The sequence below is a fragment of the Engraulis encrasicolus genome, chromosome 6, assembly GCF_034702125.1.
Source record: "Engraulis encrasicolus isolate BLACKSEA-1 chromosome 6, IST_EnEncr_1.0, whole genome shotgun sequence".
NCBI lineage: Eukaryota > Metazoa > Chordata > Actinopteri > Clupeiformes > Engraulidae > Engraulis > Engraulis encrasicolus.
Window position 1 is genome coordinate 34,771,262 of NC_085862.1, and position 18,037 is coordinate 34,789,298.

The 18,037-nt window shown below is 41.8% G+C and overlaps 1 protein-coding gene across 10 annotated transcripts; it reads left to right on the top strand.

Annotated features, from left to right (window-relative positions):
* The first annotated feature begins 1,753 nt into the window (after positions 1-1,753).
* mbd3b (methyl-CpG binding domain protein 3b) lies at positions 1,754-10,919 on the top strand. Of its 10 annotated transcripts, none has more exons than XM_063201379.1 (8): positions 1,777-1,858; positions 3,270-3,338; positions 4,271-4,430; positions 5,290-5,427; positions 5,654-5,744; positions 6,041-6,218; positions 6,770-6,922; positions 9,461-10,919. In XM_063201379.1, exons 1-7 carry the CDS (start codon positions 1,845-1,847, stop codon positions 6,915-6,917), a joined length of 798 nt encoding a protein of 265 aa, XP_063057449.1. In that variant the 5' UTR covers positions 1,777-1,844; the 3' UTR covers positions 6,918-6,922; positions 9,461-10,919. The 10 variants fall into 10 exon arrangements, with proteins under 10 accessions (XP_063057455.1, XP_063057449.1, XP_063057453.1 ...); XM_063201383.1 differs by having other exon boundaries at positions 1,806-1,858; positions 3,273-3,338; XM_063201377.1 differs by lacking the exon at positions 1,777-1,858 and adding an exon at positions 2,553-2,886 and having other exon boundaries at positions 5,654-5,735.
* The last annotated feature ends 7,118 nt before the right edge of the window (positions 10,920-18,037 follow it).

The following is an 18,037-nucleotide window of genomic DNA, read 5'->3' on the forward strand; positions in this document are numbered from 1 at the left end:
AGTAAAAAGTAAATAAATAAAATTGTTTGATTAAAAACGAAGACAAGTAAAAGGCAAAAGTTAGGGTCAAACATGCTGAGCATTAATAAAATACTAAAATGGCATAAAATGTAGACATAAAAAGAGTGACATAGAGGGATAAGGGAACACACAAAACGCATTACACTTAGCTCTACTCAGTTTGTCAGCATAACAGGGAAAATGCAATGGGGCATCACCCTATTCACTGAAGTTTCAAAATGGCCTAATCAGTAGAATTCACACACAGCTCTTAACGAATGTACGGGTAGCTTTTGCACCTGTCATCCAACTGCTCTGTTCGGGGTTGGATTAAGATGGCCTGGAGCCCCTAGGCTACAGGTTGCTCTGGGCCCCGCGGAAGGCAAATTTCGCCACATATTTACAGTGTTAGTCATAATTACGAGCTATGGATTAAAGATCATTTGTCTACCAACTGTACTCCACAGGACAGATGATTTTTTAAATGTTGCATCTTCTCACGATTCTGCAACCCCACACCCACACACACACATTTGGCCAGTAAGGGGCCACCCTGGCAGTTGGGGCCCCCTAGGCTGCAGCCATATCTAGCCTGTGTATTAATCCGTCCCTGTTTCTATTCTGTTGTGGCTCTCTGGATATCTATGGTTCTGGAATGCTTGCCACATTCTGATATAGCCATAAAATGCCTTTGCTTCCACAGCTGTGCAAATCAGGAACGTCAAACTGATCTCACTCACACCTAGACAAGTCATATCCACACTCGTTTAGGAAGACCATATCTGTGCATATGTACGTGTGTGTGTGAGTGTGCGTGTGTGTGTGTGTGTGTGAGTGTTTGTGTGGGGGGGGGGGTTGGGGTGCTTGCGTGCATGTGTGGGCACATATCTCCCCGGAGAGCAGATAGATAGACAAACAGATAGACAGAGACAAACAGGGCCATTGCAATAACTAGCCCAGCCCCCTTAAGATTACCAGGTAACAGCCTGAATCACTATAGAGAATAGGCCTTAGTAAGATGATAATGACATGTGTAATTAATTATAAGACAATAGTAACCTAATGAATAAAAGTGCTAATGGGCTCTTGCTTGGTATGACCTAAAGAATTAGATTAGAAAGGAAAAAATGCATTAAAAAGTTCATGCATTAAAATGTAGCCTAATCATCATGGCAGTTGAATAAAATTAACATTTTCATGTGAATGAGAAATATCCAGCCTAGACACATGCGTGCCTGGCCACTTCGCCATAGTCCTGTAACACTCTGCAGGTTGAAGACGTAACCTTATTACATATTTGTAGTGGGCTAGTAGGCCTATTGTACAGTATTACGATTGAGTAAATGTTTCACGTCGCTGTCTTTCTTGTTAATCCATCTCGAGACTAAGCTGCAGGAGTCAGGATTATAAGGCTACTAACAGTTATAGGGCATCGAGATTACTGCTGTCCTTCACACACAGAAGTGTGTTGGGAACTGAGCAGCACTGACGACTGATCTATAGGCCCAAATACTTTTCACCCTCTTCCACATTATGTTGCCACCTATACCCACCACGTTTCATTGTAAAAGTGCAGAACCTGTAGGCCAACAGGAGCAATAGGGTTTGGATAGTACTATGTCAGAGATTTCTTGTGTCAGTTGTGAGAAAAGATATTAGCCTAAACGCACTATAGGCTATTACCAGTCCCCTATAGAGATACATTTGGCCGCAGTCAATGGTTACCCTGGTTGCGCGCATAATGTCGTTCATTTGTCTCGTTGAAGGGGGAGGGGTATGAAAGAGGAGCACAGAGAGGGGATTTAACCAACACTAAAACGGGAGAAATCAAGATAGTATGCGAGATGGAGAAAAACGAGTAAGTAGCCAACATGTTCGATGGGCTCCATAGAATTGGGCCTATTCGCACTGTATTTCCATTGTATTCGTTGTGAATGCCTATAAGCTTTGCTTTTCCAGCTAATCAACCAAAGAGTGTCAATATCTGCTCATAAATGCAACCGCGCGCATGCAAATCAGGAGCGACACAGTCAGGGAACAAATCGTGAAGGTGTCTGCGAATGTCGACCACAAATACGACGCATTTTGCATGTGTTGTGGTTCTAGACCACCGATAGGCTACAGTTTACGCATTGGCATAGTGTTTCAGGCGATAGTCGCAAAATTACGAGTTATTCCTTTCAAATGCACAATGTTAGCATCTGATCCAATTGCTTGAAGGACCAGCTAGCATTTTCACCGGTGACTAACTTCACCTACCGCGAGACGATTTCATTTCGAATGAACGGAGGTTGCGCTGTTTTCAGCCTTTCTTTTCTATAGCCTACTAAACATTTATGTATCAGTTCAGCATATCGAAAATCACCATAATATGCGTGTTGTGCAGACATTTTTCAGCATATGTAGGCTACTATAGTGTATTTTGGCTAGGGTCTGTTAGGAGTTGCAAATGCAATACAAGTGTGGATTTAATAGTAAAGGTTAGGCCAAAGAACCACGGAACTTATTGAAATGTACAGTAACCATTTCCTTTGCGGATTTATCTCGCATTGCCCTCGCGAGACAGGCGAGGGGTGATGAGGCTTTGAGTTACGGCGGAGCGATATCGGTGACAAAGAGATGCAGTTATTGTTGGGAGTCCGTGGCAGCGTTGGAAAATGGCCGTGTTGTAGTTGACAGAAGCATTTAATGCGAATGATTTGCATTCCGTGGCATAAAGGTTAAGACACCTATCCCGCTGCTTTACCGCTGTCTTCGGAACTAAACCAGGACAAACATGGAAAGGAAAAGGTGGGAGTGCTCGGCTCTCCCAAAGGGCTGGCAAAGGGAAGAAGTGACCAGAAAGTCGGGTTTGTCTGCGGGGAAAAGCGATGTCTATTACATTAGGTACTGAGCGAGGAGGACATCTAGTAGCCTACAACATGCCGAACTACAAGTGCTCCTGCTAAGGGTTGGGGGTGTTGGTTGTTATTTTGGATGCATTTACGAGGGTGTCTCTGAGAAAGTTGGGGCGGGGATGTAGTAACCTTAATGCGGCATCAAAACAACGAGGCCAGGAGCCCACCATGTTAATTGCAGGACAATGCTACCCTGCCAGGCTCCCGAAGTCAACTACAAAGCTGTTGTGTTGCCTTCATGATCTAATTCCTAACGACCCTTTGGTGACCTGAAACAGGACTTGGAATAGTGTTTGGAGTGTTTTTATTTTTATTTTGCAGATATAATAATAGATGTTCATGCTCAGGAATAGATGGCTGTTCTTTTTTTAGCAGAGGTGAGGAAGACGAGGAGGAACAGAGGCGAGAAAGGGGGGAGGCGGGTCGATTGTATAGTTTGTGGTACCGTATGATTTTACTTCTTAAAACTTCATCCTGTAATATGGTGCACGCGACGCTGTTGTTGGCTTTGTTTGACCATCGCCGAATTCGCTGGAATATGCATGTATTACCGGCAAAAGCACGTTACATGTTACATGCTTATAAATCGTTTCCTAAACTACCCATTACATCACGTTCACAGCAAATGTAGGCCTACTAACAGCAAGCGCACATTCGTGCTTTTACAAACTATTCAAAATGTGCAACGGATGATATGTACGTCGTCTAGCCTACTACACCTCGCATATTCAATGAGTAAAGATAAACATTTGAGAGGGGGTTGAGTGACAGATATCCGACTGCTCGCCATCTCAACCTCATGACGCACGTTTCTAGTTGCGAATGTGGACAGCGACAGCTGCATGATGAGAAACAATGTTGCCATTGTGGGGGTACGATTTTGACCACTGGTACGCACTTGATGAATTGGCTCCATTCATTAAAATGTGACCCGTGGGCTGTTGATTACACTGAAGGAAAGTGAATAGACAATACTCTCTAAAAGTTTGGGGCTGTAACTAAATATTGTGAACATCTTGACCATGCATTTTGATTCAGTTTCATTTTGAAAACATCAGCAAGCAGAACAATTCACCAAGTTCCCGCTTATTCATTCATTTGCTACAACATCATCAGTGGCTGTGCTATCAGTGTGTTTGTAATATGTGTGCTACTGCTTTGCTCTGCAGACTGGCTGTGACATGCATGCTGTGTTTTGTATCTGTGACTCTAAATTTATATTGTTGATCTTATTCATTTAATGCTGATGTGCCTGGAAGTGTGTGTTTTTCCTGTATCTTGTGTCGTTTTTGATTTGTGGTTTCATAGTCATATTCCTCATGTGTTTACAACACCTCACTCCATGTGGTTTGTTGCCCCTCACTCCCGCCCAGTCCAACTGGGAAGAAGTTCCGGAGCAAGCCGCAGCTGGCCCGCTACCTGGGGAACTCCATGGACCTCAGCACCTTTGACTTCCGCACGGGCAAGATGCTCATCAGCAAGCTCAACAAGAACCGCCAGAGACTCCGATACGACAACAACAACCAGACAAAGGTGAGAACTGACAAGGGACCTTTTATTTTGCACAACGTTTTGTTCGCCAGCATTTTCCCCAAGATTTTAGTTCAGTAAGCCACTGGACTTCTGTCTGTGAGCTTGAAGATGTTTGGCTGCTCTTCTCAAAAGAAGATTCTTCAGGCTTCAGGAAGTCTTAGTGTTTACAGCCAGCCTCTTTGGAGAACATGTCCTTGATGAGTAAGAAACGTCACAGCCATGCCTTTTCCAGTATTAATTCTTGATGGAAAACACAGCAATACAGGAAAAGACTACTGCATGTTGTCCATGTTGGATACTGATAATTTGATGAGCAATGTTTTCATCATCAGAACGTTATGATGTTGTTATTTTTAAAGGGTTTAAAATAACTTAATTTTTGTCTAAGGACTGAAATGTTGCTTATTAGATTAAGTACAAGGTTATCTGCCAGACACCGCGCACTTCTGTCTTGTTGGTGCGTCTCTGAAGTAATCTAGTAGTTAGGAAATGGATCGCACTCAGCTTTTTCTTATTTCTTGTTGTTTTCTTTTTATTTTAACATTGCAGGGACTGATATGACAGACGCTTCTTCAGTGGGCTCTGTGGAGCCGAAACGTCTGTCATATCAGTCCCTGCAATGTTAAAATAAAAAGAAAACCACAATAAAGAAGAAAAAACTGAGTGTGATCCATTTCCTAATTATTAGATTAAGTACACATGAAGGGGACAGTGTATTTGACTGTCCACTGACCTTCTCCAGCTCACTTGTTCCTAGGAGTGTGTAAAACGGCACACAAAACATAAACACATCATAACATATACAGGAAAACAGTCTAGTGGATGTATTTGCTGACACCACTGTTGTTTCACCTTTCAGGGCAAGCCTGATCTCAACACATCACTGCCAGTGAGACAGACCGCCTCCATCTTCAAGCAGCCTGTAACCAAGGTCACCAACCACCCCAGTAATAAGGTCAAGACAGACCCACAGAAGGCCATCGACCAACCCAGACAGGTGATGTTTCATAGTTAGTCTGACATTGCTTTACAATCAAACTTACCGTGACTTTATTGTTATTGTTGATCTGCACTAGCTGGCATATATGACATAAGGCATTTCTACCTGCCTATGTGCCGTTTTTTTAAATTCCCAGTCAAATCCTCCGACAAACGGCATACTGACTTAATCTGTCCATCCTCCTTTGCTTCTCCAACATTAATGTTTCATTTTTCTCCAATAGCTTTTCTGGGAGAAGAAGCTGAGCGGCCTGAATGCTTTCGACATCGCAGAGGAGCTGGTGAAGACCATGGAGCTTCCTAAAGGTCTGCAAGGTACTGAATACAATGGTTGTTGTTGTTATTGTTATTATTATTTAGTATGCTGATAAATTTAATAGTAGTGTGGAAAATGGTGAAAAAGGCTGCACCATACGTACATGAAAACGTACATGAAAATGTATACATTGTATTACCTTTTTCCTGTTTTAAAGTTGGTACTATCATTAACAACAATGTAACTAGTTCTATTTACATAGTGGAGTGGCATTTGTACATAGTGCTGCCCTTTTCCTGTTTTAAAGTGGACACTAACTATAACACCAATGTAACTGTGTGACGTGTAACTGCAGGCGTGGGGCCCGGGTGCACAGATAAGACCCTGCTGTCGGCCATCGCCAGCGCACTGCACACCAGCACGGCCCCCATCACTGGCCAACTGTCCGCCGCCGTGGAGAAGAACCCTGGCGTCTGGCTCAACACCTCACAGCCCCTCTGCAAAGCCTTCATCGTCACCGACGAGGACATCAGGTAGACACCATATGTCATTACCTGGCCCCCCAGAGGGGTTTGGGCCAGGTACTGTGATGGCCCTGTCTGTCTGTCTGTCTGTCTGTCTGTCTGTCTGTCTGTCTGTCTGTCTGTCTGTCTGTCTGTCTGTCCGCCTGCAATGTTTTGGTTCGCCTGCGTATGGCGGCAAACACACAATATCGCATGTATCTAGCAATATGTATCGAGGAAGGAGGCCAGGTTGCTATCTATGATTGCTCTTGTTTACTCTGTGCAGATGTATGTCAGATCTACAGTTAGACTCATTGCGTACGGTTTCCCTTAATATACCTTAGGGAGGACCGTGTCGTTACGCGTTAGCCAAAACAGGAATCTTATTTATCCATTCATCCAAACATGCAAAGAGTTTACTTGCCTATCACAGTTTCGCATCATATAACGGCTTTGGCAAATGCAAATGCAAATTTCACGTGTGTGTATGTGTATGTGTGTGTGTGTGTTAGCAGGAAGATGTAGCAGTGTTGTTGAGATGTTGTAGTAATGTTTCCGTGTGTGTTGGGGTGTGATGGTAGGAAGCAGGAGGAGCTGGTGTACAGCGTGCGGAAGCGTCTGGAGGAGGCGCTGATGGCCGACATGCTGGCCCACGTGGAGGAGGCGGCCAACGAAGGAGAAGCACTCAAGGAGGACGCCAACGCAGACGATGACACAGAGGCCGTATAGCACAGGTGGGTACTACAGCACAGGTGGGTACTACAGCACAGGTGGGTACTATAGCACAGGTGGGTACTATAGCACAGGTGGGTACTACAGCACAGGTGGGTACTACAGCACAGGTGGGTACTACAGCACAGGTGGGTACTAAAGTAGAAGCCCTATAACAGAGGCAGGTCTTATAGCAGATGATGACATGGGGGCCTCATGGCAGAGGTGGGTTCTTACAGCAGAGGCGGTATAGCATGGACTGTATACCAGATGCTGTAGAGGTATCAGAGGAAGGGCCTATAACAGAGATAGGACAGCTGGTCCCTGTATTGGAGGAGGTGGCCAGTGAAGGAGACGTGCTCAAAGTGGATGCAGACACAACGCAGAGGTGGGTACTATAGCTGAGGACGCATAGCAGAGGTGGGTACTACAGTAGAGGACTAGGTGGGCCCCAGAGTAGAGGAAGGGCTTTGTAGTGAGCATGGTATTAAGCATTTAGGCTATTACACTGGTCCCTTTAGTAATGCCAATGTAGATGGTGATGCATAGGTAGGTCTTATAGCAGACTAGGCCTTCATGTTTCCTGGACAAACAACAAAGTCCTCTGTAAAATGTTCTGAGTTAAGACTAAAGTTATGACACTGATATGCAGGGTCAAGTTAACAGTCGGAAGTATGTTATGCATGAGTAATGAAATGTGTTAAACAAGGGAAGCTCTTTTGACCAGGATCTTTCAGATGCTTAACAAGCTGATGCAACAATTGAAGATTATCTAATATTATAGGAATGGAATAATCATATTAAAATGTGTTCAAAAGAGATTAATGTCATGAGTAATATATGAAGTTGAAGTGGTGTGTCTCATTCTAAGTATTCTAAAGAGACACAGGTTTCCCCCACACACCACTGAGGAGTCATTGTGAAATACACTCACCGGCCACTTCAATAGGAACACCTCTCTAATGATGAGTTGGACCCCCTTTTGCCTTCAGAACTGCCTGAACTGCCTGCAACAATACTCGGGTAGGCTGTGGCATTTCAACAAAGATAAATTGGTACTAATTGGCCCAAATTGTGCTAAGAAAATATCCTTATGCCAATATATCCCCAGCCTGAAACGTTGATGTAAGGCAGGGTTGACCCATGTTTTCATGTTGTTGATGCCAAATTCTGACCATTCCACCTGAGTGTTGGAGTAGATATCAAGACTCATCAGACCAGGCAACTTTTTTCCAATCTTCTAGTCTCGTTAATGGTCAGCCTGTCCAAATCGTTGCCTCATTTTCCTGTTCTTAGCTGACAGGAGTGGCACCAAATATGGTTTTCTGCTACTATAGCCTATTTGCCTCAAGATTTGATGTGCTGTGTAATCAGGGATTCTCTTATGCATACATCGGTTGTAATGAGTGGTCATATTACTTAAATGTTGCCTTTGTATCAGCTCAAACCAGTCTGGCCATTTTCCTCTCACCGCTGCCATCAACAAGGCATGTTTGCCCACAGAATTGCTTTTTGCTGTTACTGTTACTTTTACTGTTCTCCCTAGAGATGGTTGTGTGTGAAAATCCCAGTAGTTCGGTATTTTCTGAAATACTCAAATCAAGCCCTTTCGGCTTGACAGCCATGCCATGTTCAAAGTCATTTAAATAGCCTTTCTTCCCCATTATGATGCTCGGTTTGAACTGCATCAGATCATCTCCACCATGTCTACATGCTCAAATGCATTGAGTTGCTACCATGTGATTGCATGTTCAGAAATGTACCTCAATGTGCAGTTGTAACAGGTATTCCTAATGTAGTGGCCAGTGAGTGTAGTTTGAAGTGATTCATGAAGAGTGATCAATGTGACTGATACAGAATGCTTGCAAAGGCTATGAACTCACCTTATCTAATATGTGGTTATTGCAATGCCATGACAAGTCTAGACTTGTGAGGAGAGGTGTGAAAGCATTACCTGGTTTACACCAGACCATATCGCAAGTGTGATTAGTCTTTCAGATCGGAACGATTGTGCAAAGCAGCATGGTATTTCTCTCAGGCGAGTGAAAGCATGCCGTCCACAAGTCAATATTACCATACTGAAAAAACACCTTTGACGTAATCCACTGACGTGATCTCAAAGAGTGTGCCTGGTTTATTTATTGAACTGTAAAATATTCATTATACTCCAGTGAAAATCTTGACAAATGCAATTTGACAAATAAAGGTTTTCTCTGTGTATTGCACAGAATGCGTTAATTCTGTTTAACACATCTTGTGTTATATGTCCATAAAATAGTAACTAGATCAACTTATGGTCATTTTTGTCCCATTTTCCTCGGCAGATCAATGGTAGATTCCATGTAACAAATGTATTTCCAAATTGTGATGAAACTACTGAATGATTTTGTAAAAAAAAAAAAAAACATCTTAAATTGAAGGTGGCAACTGTCTTTTTGTGCATTTCTCAGAAGTAATCGACTTCAGTTGTTTGGATATGGTCACCTTGTTGCCATATGACTTCCTAATTGTTGTCATTGGTTTTGTTTTCACGTGTTCCTTTCTTGTCGTTGCTTTCACAGGAATGCATGTACAGTTTTATTCGTGGGGTCCCGCATTCATTCAGTGGACCATAATCAGATTCCCACCTCCTCCACCTCCAACTCTCTAACCAACCCAGCCATCACCTCAACCTTCTACAGCCCTCAAGAAGACAAGACAAGGCAAGGCAAGACGAGAGAAGAGAAGAGAAGAGAAGAGAAGAGAAGAGAAGATAGGAGAGGAAAGAAGAGATTAAAACGCTCCTGTCACATGAGTGGATGGACGAGAAATAACTCCATGAATGGCAGCTTACTCTCCTCTGAATCACGGATCATTTTCTTTTCAATTTTTTACCCTGAACAAAAACAAAACTCTTAAAACTTTTCAAAAATGGCTTAGAAGACCAAAACGACACTAAAAAAACAAATGACATCACACACAGTATTTTGAAGTCAGGATTCCTGAACGGGGAGTCCTGTTACCAGACATTAGTGTTGTGACAATCACGTCAAAACCATATTGCGTGTTAATAAAAGAAAAATTGGCCAGAGAAATCTAGCAAGTCGTGTTTTCTCGATGAGTAAATGCACAAAAGTGTTGTTTTGGTAATCTGTGTTCCGGGGCTGGGGTGGGATGGGTTTTGTGCTAATGTTGTTGGGGGTGACCTGAATTGTTTTTCTGGTGCTAATTCTCTAAGCACTACGTGTGACTTGAGAGGGAACAAGATTGTAAGATACCTGCACTCTAAATTCCATTCGTTTGTTATACTTTGGAAAAAGACGAGATTGTTTGATCTGTGACTTTTAAACGTGTGATTGATTTATGTTTTGTCGTTTGTTTTTCTGTCTGTTTTTCTTTTTTTTGTCTTTTAGAAACATTGTGGGTGTTTTTGTAATGTGAAAATCATTCATCTTTTCTCCCGTGGATGATCAAAGGGGCCAAGCATTTTTTTAATGGAAGTTGTCAACATGTATTCTACACAGCCCCTAAGGTCAAGTGAACTTTGATCCCTCAGTTTGACAGTAGCTTTGGTCAGCGGATAGGTGACACTGCTGCCACACAGTTTTATTTTCTCCAACTTCTAAACAGCTCCTTTTGTTGAAGTACTGTTACAATTTCAGATGTTCCTGAAGTAAGCTCAAAAGCTCAACTTCTGTGGTTTTTTCCTACCCTTTCTGATAATGTAAGTTAATCTTGACAGTAAGACAGTTTATTTTGTTTTTCTTTTATGGAGAACTATTTCAGATGTCAATGGTGCTGCCTCCACCCCCACCTCTCCGCTCTTCACTAAGCTATATTTGGTTAAAAATAAGACAAACATGCGAGTGGTGGTTACACGCGTGGATGAAGATGTTTGTAACATCTGGGAGATGCTCTCAGCCTCGCTCTTTTAGATCACGTTATGACTTCTTACAGTTTAGGAAGGGTATTGTTTTACTTTGTCAGACTGACTGTTGCTTTGAATACATGGTTTACAGATTAAAATTCATCTGTATGTGACACTACTGTTTGTGTTGTCTTTTCTGAGTAATGAGAGTGACTTTTTTTCTTTCCATGAACAGTCCCTCCCTTGTGTCTCCTTTTAATGATGCTGACAGACGGGTGTAAGTCCTGTAAAATGCCTGGCCCTCAATAAAGGGATTGTTGATAGATGGAGGGGAAGAAATGGTTACATTCATTTTGCGTAAACCAAAGTAATACATATCACACTACTCACAGCAGCCACTCCTAATTTGATAAATGGGTTGGAATATAACTAGGGGTGGGCATAGATTAATTTTTTAAATCTAGATTAATCTCACTGTAATTATGAAATTAATATAGATTAATCTAGATTAATCTATATCAAAATGGCTCATTCAGAATAGGCACGATAGCGAAATAATGCCGAAAAAAACCTTTGGGTTTCTTAAGACAGATGGCGCACTAGACCAGAGCTCATCTTTTTTTTCCAAAATGCATCTCCTCTTCAAAAAATGGTCATGTTGATACTTGGAGATGAAAAATCACAGCAATATGTGTAAAGTGTGTCCAATATGTTAGGAAGCATTTACAGTTATAAGATACTGAAATTTCAAAATGAACAGCGCTATAAGTTGTAGAGGCAAATACAGATAAATCTAACAAACATTTAGGCTATTTAAACAATATTACCTCAACAATTCAGCATTTCATTTCTAATGGGGAGAGAGAGAGAGAGAGAGAGAGAGAGAGAGAGAGAGAGAGAGAGAATCTGCCACTGACTGTTAAAAGGAGCAGCGGCTCCTATAAGAGAGGGAGGAGCTCTGCGCGTAGTAGGCATAGCAGCCCTCAACAGAGCGTATGGCAAGCGGATTTAGCATTTATTAGCCAGAATGGATATGTGTTGCAGATATCTGTAACTCGGTTTCGCCTAGTCAAAATTAGCATTTCAGATATCCGCGACGACATTCCTCCTATCCGTAACTGTCATTTCGAATATCCGTAATGAATTCTGGATAGGGCAAATGACGTCACGTTTGCCATTCATTTGAATGGGTGATGTAATTTTGGACATCCGCAATTCTATTTTGGATATCCACAACATAGATTGCAGATATCTCCAACTGAATTGCAGATATCTTTAATTGCAATTCGAGATATCTACAATTGAATTTCGCCTAGTCAAAATGTCAGTTCAAGATATCTTCAAATCCTTCTAATTCAAGATATCTATATCTTCCTTTTTGGATATCCTTAATTGAGTTTTGACTAGGCGAAATTCAATTGCAGATATCTGTAACTGGAGTTACGACTAGTCAAAATGACGTTTTAGATATCTCATACTGGAGTTATGGATAGGCGAAATGTAATTGTAGATATCCACTATCCAATTATAGATATCTGGAAATGATTTTTGATTAGAGATATCTCAAATTGGAGATATCTGTAATGTTCATTCTGCCTAGTCGAAATGTAATTAAAGATATCTAGAATAACAGTTTTGACTAGGCGAAATGACGTTACAGATATCTGTATGCAAATTACCCATGCACGCACCACCAACACCCCTCCCCTTCCCCCACCCCTCACATTTGGCGGGAGCACACAAACACTGATTAGTTGCACCTGTGAAATGGACAACGAGCGTCAAGAAACCGTTTTCAATCGTCTTTTCAACATAGCTACTCGTGCAAGAGCAGAGTTGGCAAGCTCCCGTACAGATCATGCCTAAAGTTACTTCAACGCGACGACCGACTGTTTCATCGAGTACAGGGTGAGTTCTGTTTTAAATTGGTACAAGTGTATGCTGTGAGTCCAACGGTTAACTTTCAAAAAGCTCGGTATCACCACTCATACACCATCAATTGAGAGTGCAGGTTTTTGTCGTTCAGCTTGTGGTTGTTGTCTATAACCGGGAAAGACCGTAGGATGCAATTTGGCAACAGTTTTACTTGAACTTGGCACACATTAGCAGCTACCACAGACATTTAGCACATTAGCTATGAGGGTGATTCTTTACTCTGCATAAAGGTATTTGTTTTGTGCTGCTTAAATATGCACTTGTTGTTGAATTGCTGTTCCTGTCTCCTTTTTTGATCATTTCTTGGGTTGTAGTTACGTCAGAATTCCCCATCACGGGAGCGCGCGAATTTGAAATGGTGGACAACCTGGGCTTGGAGCCATTGAAACCCATTCAAAACTTCATTTTTTCGATCTGACACAGAATATTTTTAATTAGACCTAAAGACACACCATTGTTTAAAAGCTGAGAACCTCAGCTTTCCATAACTGAAAGCGGTATTTTCCTAGCATCTACCAATCCGAAGGTAGCCTACTTTATGTGCGGAATTACTTTTTCTAAAGATAGCGTTTTGTTTCCTTGGAAACGGACGCGGTTTATGTGTTACGCACACGCTATTTGACTCGGTTTTGCACTATTATGGATGAATTTCTAATCTTGACATGTTAATGGACAATCTATGCGAATTTCATAATGTGTTTTTATGTGATATGGGAGTAAATGTGTTTACATCCCGTCTGGGATTTGTTAAACTAGCTGGCCCGCTAGTTAGCTAGCAAGTGCTAGGTCTCTAGAATACACTACATCATGTCAAAAGTGGAAAGATTTGCCGACACTCAAGGCTGTGGATAAAATGAACCGGTTCTGTGAATATTTTCAGAATGTTTTGCTTTGACAAATTGCTGATATTAAACATCCACATCCTGGTGTTTCTTTGTTTATGCTTGGGCCATTGAGACAGATCGAGTCTAATATCTATTACTTACTTGCCATACAGCTAACTAGCGGACTAGCTAACAAATCCCAGACGGGCGTACTGTTAACACATTTTACTCCCATGTTACATAAAAACGCATTTTGAAACTCGTACAGATTGTCCATTAGAATGTCAAGATTAGAAATTCATCCATAATAATGCAAAACCGAATCAAATGACATACATTTATCGCTTCGTCAGTCTGTCTGGCTCATTGGTCTTGCTTCATCTCCGCTCCGTTTCCAAGGAAACAAAACGCTATCTTTAGAAAGGTAACCCCGCACATAAAGTAGGCTACCTTCGGATTGGTAGATGCTAGGAAAATACCGCTTTCAGTTATGGAAAGCTGAGGTTCTCAGCTTTTAAACAAGTCCCATGGTGTGTCTTTAGGTCTGATTAAAAATATTCTGTGTCAGATCGAAAAAATGAAGTTTTGAATGGGTTTCAATGGCTCCAAGCCCAGGTTGTCCACCAGCAGCGGTAGATCACCACCAGGGGGCAGCACTATGACGTCAGCTGCAACCCAAGATTTTTTAAATTACTGATAGGCTGGTGTCTCATTTACTGTGGCAGAGGTCTGATCATGATGTTGCCCTGCCCACAGAGTTTGACTGAATAATAATGGTACTGTAGCCTAGTGTTGTAGAAGCAGTACAATGTTGATTTGCTTCTGCAGTGCATTCATACTTAACCTGGGATAAAATGACAAGCATGCATTTTTGTTTCATTTTCAAAGTTAGGCGACGAGGACATGATGAGGACAAGCACTGTCAAGTCCTCTTCAGCTCCAATGATTATAGCCAGTGCCCAAGGCGCCACGTCTCTATGCACCATTCATCTCAACACTAACCAAATGGTAAGGCTTCACTAAAACAAAATCACATTAATTTACTGATATCTAACCTGAATGCCTCTTCTTGCCTATGAAAAGTGTCTCAGCAATTTGAATCTCACAGAACTGAGACAGTAACTTGGGAAATCCCATTCTGCTTTGCACAATCATTCCCATCCGAAAGACGGCATGGAGTCTATCCTCAGCGAGGGTATCAGACCACTGTCTCTACAATTGGAGAGCTGGGAGACGTGGAAAGGCGATGGATGTTTGTTGGAATAGATACAACTGTCACGATTGTCTATGGCTACGTATGCCCAATAAACAGCCATTGATCGTAAAACACACACCCCCCTACTGGATTTACAGTAGGCAGGTCTGCAGACCTTTTTTAAGTTGTGATTAGGTCTGGTTATAATCAGACAACCGAGACAGTCATGCCTTCCAGAACTTGCCATATGCACGCCACTCCACCTGCACTGGCTTGTATAACATGATTCTTACATTAACACAGTATTGCGAGTATAATCGCATTTTAACAAAGCAATGACGCGTATGGATGAACTCTTAAACTGTTCTCTCTATTATATCTCCCCACTCCTGAAATTATTTGTTGATTTAGTCTACAATTCAGCAGTTTCCAAACTTTATTCCCTGTGCACCCCCTTGTATATTTTAATGTGGTTTGCTCACCCTCGGCCTAAGCGTGTTTGCACTATGGGTTAGCAAATCACCGCACATTATGCAGAGTCATTTTGGAGAATCCTCATTCCCAATAGACCCAATATTTTTCTGCCATCATTACAATGGAACTTGTTACATGACAATATAAATTACACTATGAATTGCACTTCCAATGGACCCTTCCAGCATACAATTCACTATACAGTTAAAAAAAACCTACTACTTATTGTTCATTAATGCTGTTTAAAACACACACATATCCACCATTACTGTACTCTATTCATTTTGTGCACCCCCTTATGGCAGGCCACGCACCCCAGTTTGGGAAACCCTGGTCTACATATTTCACTAAAAAGAATTGATTACATGATTACTCCTAAAATAATATGCCATATGTTTTTCAGGTGGCTTTGTAACAGTGATTGTGTGAGGATGCTGTGCAGGTGTCAACATGAGTGTGCCGGAGGACTAGGTATGTGCACAGAAAATGAAAGCAAAACACACTGTTAACTGTCTTCTGTACCCGTTGGAACATGACATTGTAATGTGTGTGTGTGTGTGTGACGGAGGTGTCCCTGCACGGTTCGACTTGTGTGATTCAAGTGTACAAAAAATTGCATTCTATAGGTGTGGGCAGACGTTGCTAAATGGTTAAGGATGTGGTCTTATGGCCAACTAGCACTTAAGATCAGAAGGTTGCTGAAACAAGTCCCACCCTTACCTCTCCCTTCACCTCCATGCATGACTGAACTGCCCTTGAGCAAGGCACCTGGCCCCAAATGGTTCCAGGGACTGTAACCAATACCCTGTGAATAAGTCACTTTAGATAAAAGTGTCAACTAAGTGTAATGTATTGTGTGTGTATTTACACAAGATCATTGGGTAGTAAACTTCTAAATTCAAACCCCTACTGATGGACTCCACAACCTAGCTTAAGTTTTTGGGTATACTCATTTTGCCTGCGCACACATTTAAAACCACTCTGTCTATCTCTACTGTTTTGCTATCTAGAGTATGCTGGCGTCGACACCCCACCTCCTCCCCTTCAGACTCCATCGAGGGTTGGTCTCTGTCCTGTGAGGAGAGGATGCAATGGGTCTCTGCTTCAGCCGTGGCACCTTCTCTACAACCCTCGCCACTGTCACCAGTTTGTCCCCATCCTGTGAAGGGGGGTAGGCTTTAGCCCCCTGCCTCATCAATCGGCAGGATAAGCGCCCTCTTCTTTGAAACAGGACATGTTTTATTGATGCTCTACATGAGTATTATATACATGTATATATACAGTGCCATGTGTATGTTTTTACCTCCCCTACTGATTTTGTTTACTTTTTTGCACATTTGGCACACTTAACATTTTCAGATAGCCACACTAATGTAAACATTACCCATGACCCAAGTAAGCATAAAATGCAGTTTCTCAGTGATTCATTTATATTTTCTCAGAAGCTTTGTATGCATTGTCAATGGTTTTTTTTTTTTGTAGCAAATGTGAGACAAGTCTTGATACTCTCCTTGTCAGAGGTGACTTTGGCCGTTGAACTCTGACATGCTTGCAATGTTTACCTAGTCTCTTTCTTATTGTTGAGTCATGAACACTTCCATTTCATGCGGTAATTAACACCTCCCATTGGTAAGATATTGTTCTGTGTTCCTTTCTAAACTCTTGGATCCACAGTCACTGTCTTCTTGGGGTAATTTTAGTGTGACAGCCAAAATGTTCACCATTACATCATGTATTCTCCATTTATGGATAATGGCTCTCAACATGGTTTGCAGATGACCCAATGATTTAGAAATAACTGAAGAACCTTTTACAGTCTGAGACATGTAAATTATTTTTATTACAACCTGCTCCCGAATGTCGATGATTCACAGTGTGATGTCATGGGTTCGATATGAATTATCTCTTGGTTTGAAAGGCCAGGTAGTAGTCAGACTTGGGCAGCTGTGAAATATAACTCTGCTATCCAAAATGATTTAGATTAATCACAGATACCTTCTCATTTAACAATTTACTTTTTCACACAGGCTCATGCAGGTTTTATGGCATTTTTCTAACAAATGAAATAACCACTGGAACACTGCATTTCACGTTTGCTTGGGTCATTCTTGTTTAATGTTTACTGTGTTCAGTGATCTATACACAACAAAATTGCATTTTATGTCTCACCCGTGCAAGGGGGCAGCCCCCAATGGCGGCCCAAGGGAGCAGTCTGACGCCCTCACCGCTTACCCATGACTGCCCATAAATATATTGACTGCAAGCTTAACTTTGCAGATAATGTTGATGCCGTATGCAAAAAGGCCAATCAAAAGTTGTTCTTAATCGAGAAGCTGAACGGCTTTGGAGTAAACTGCAACATCTTGGAGAGGACATATGTAAGCCTAATAGAGAGTGGCCTTACCTATAACAGTTCTGTTTGGTATGGCCACCTCACCTTACTTAAGAACAGGCTGTCCAGAGTGGTAGGAAAGGAAATATTATATGAGGAACTCACAAGCCACTGGACAGTCTATACAGGATACAGTTGACAGGAAAACACTGAACATTTTAGATGATTCTACCCATCCTCTTCCCTCTAAATTTGAACTGCTGCCATCAGGTAGGCACATCATTGCAAGGAGAAACATCTATAAACATTATTTTATACCATGGTAAACAAGCAATGGGAAAGCTAGAGGTGTAGGGTCTGGAACTACTGACTGATTTGTATGTGTGTGCTGGGAGGGGGTTGGATGCAGCGATTTGTTCGCCTGTTTTTGTCTATTTGTGTTTGTATTCAGTGAGACCAAAGGCAATGTTCATGCTGGTATGACAATAAAGTATTTTCTATTCCATAATAAAACGTTGTGTCATCTTTTTT

Excerpts from the sequence above, each read along its gene's own strand:
- mbd3b (XM_063201375.1), top strand. The coding sequence starts at position 2,777 with ATGGAAAGGAAAAGGTGGGAGTGCTCGGCTCTCCCAAAGGGCTGGCAA. Across the intron at positions 5,745-6,040 it reads GCTTCCTAAAGGTCTGCAAG|GCGTGGGGCCCGGGTGCACA; the intron begins GTACTGAATACA and ends GTGTAACTGCAG. Across the intron at positions 6,219-6,769 it reads GTCACCGACGAGGACATCAG|GAAGCAGGAGGAGCTGGTGT; the intron begins GTAGACACCATA and ends GTGTGATGGTAG.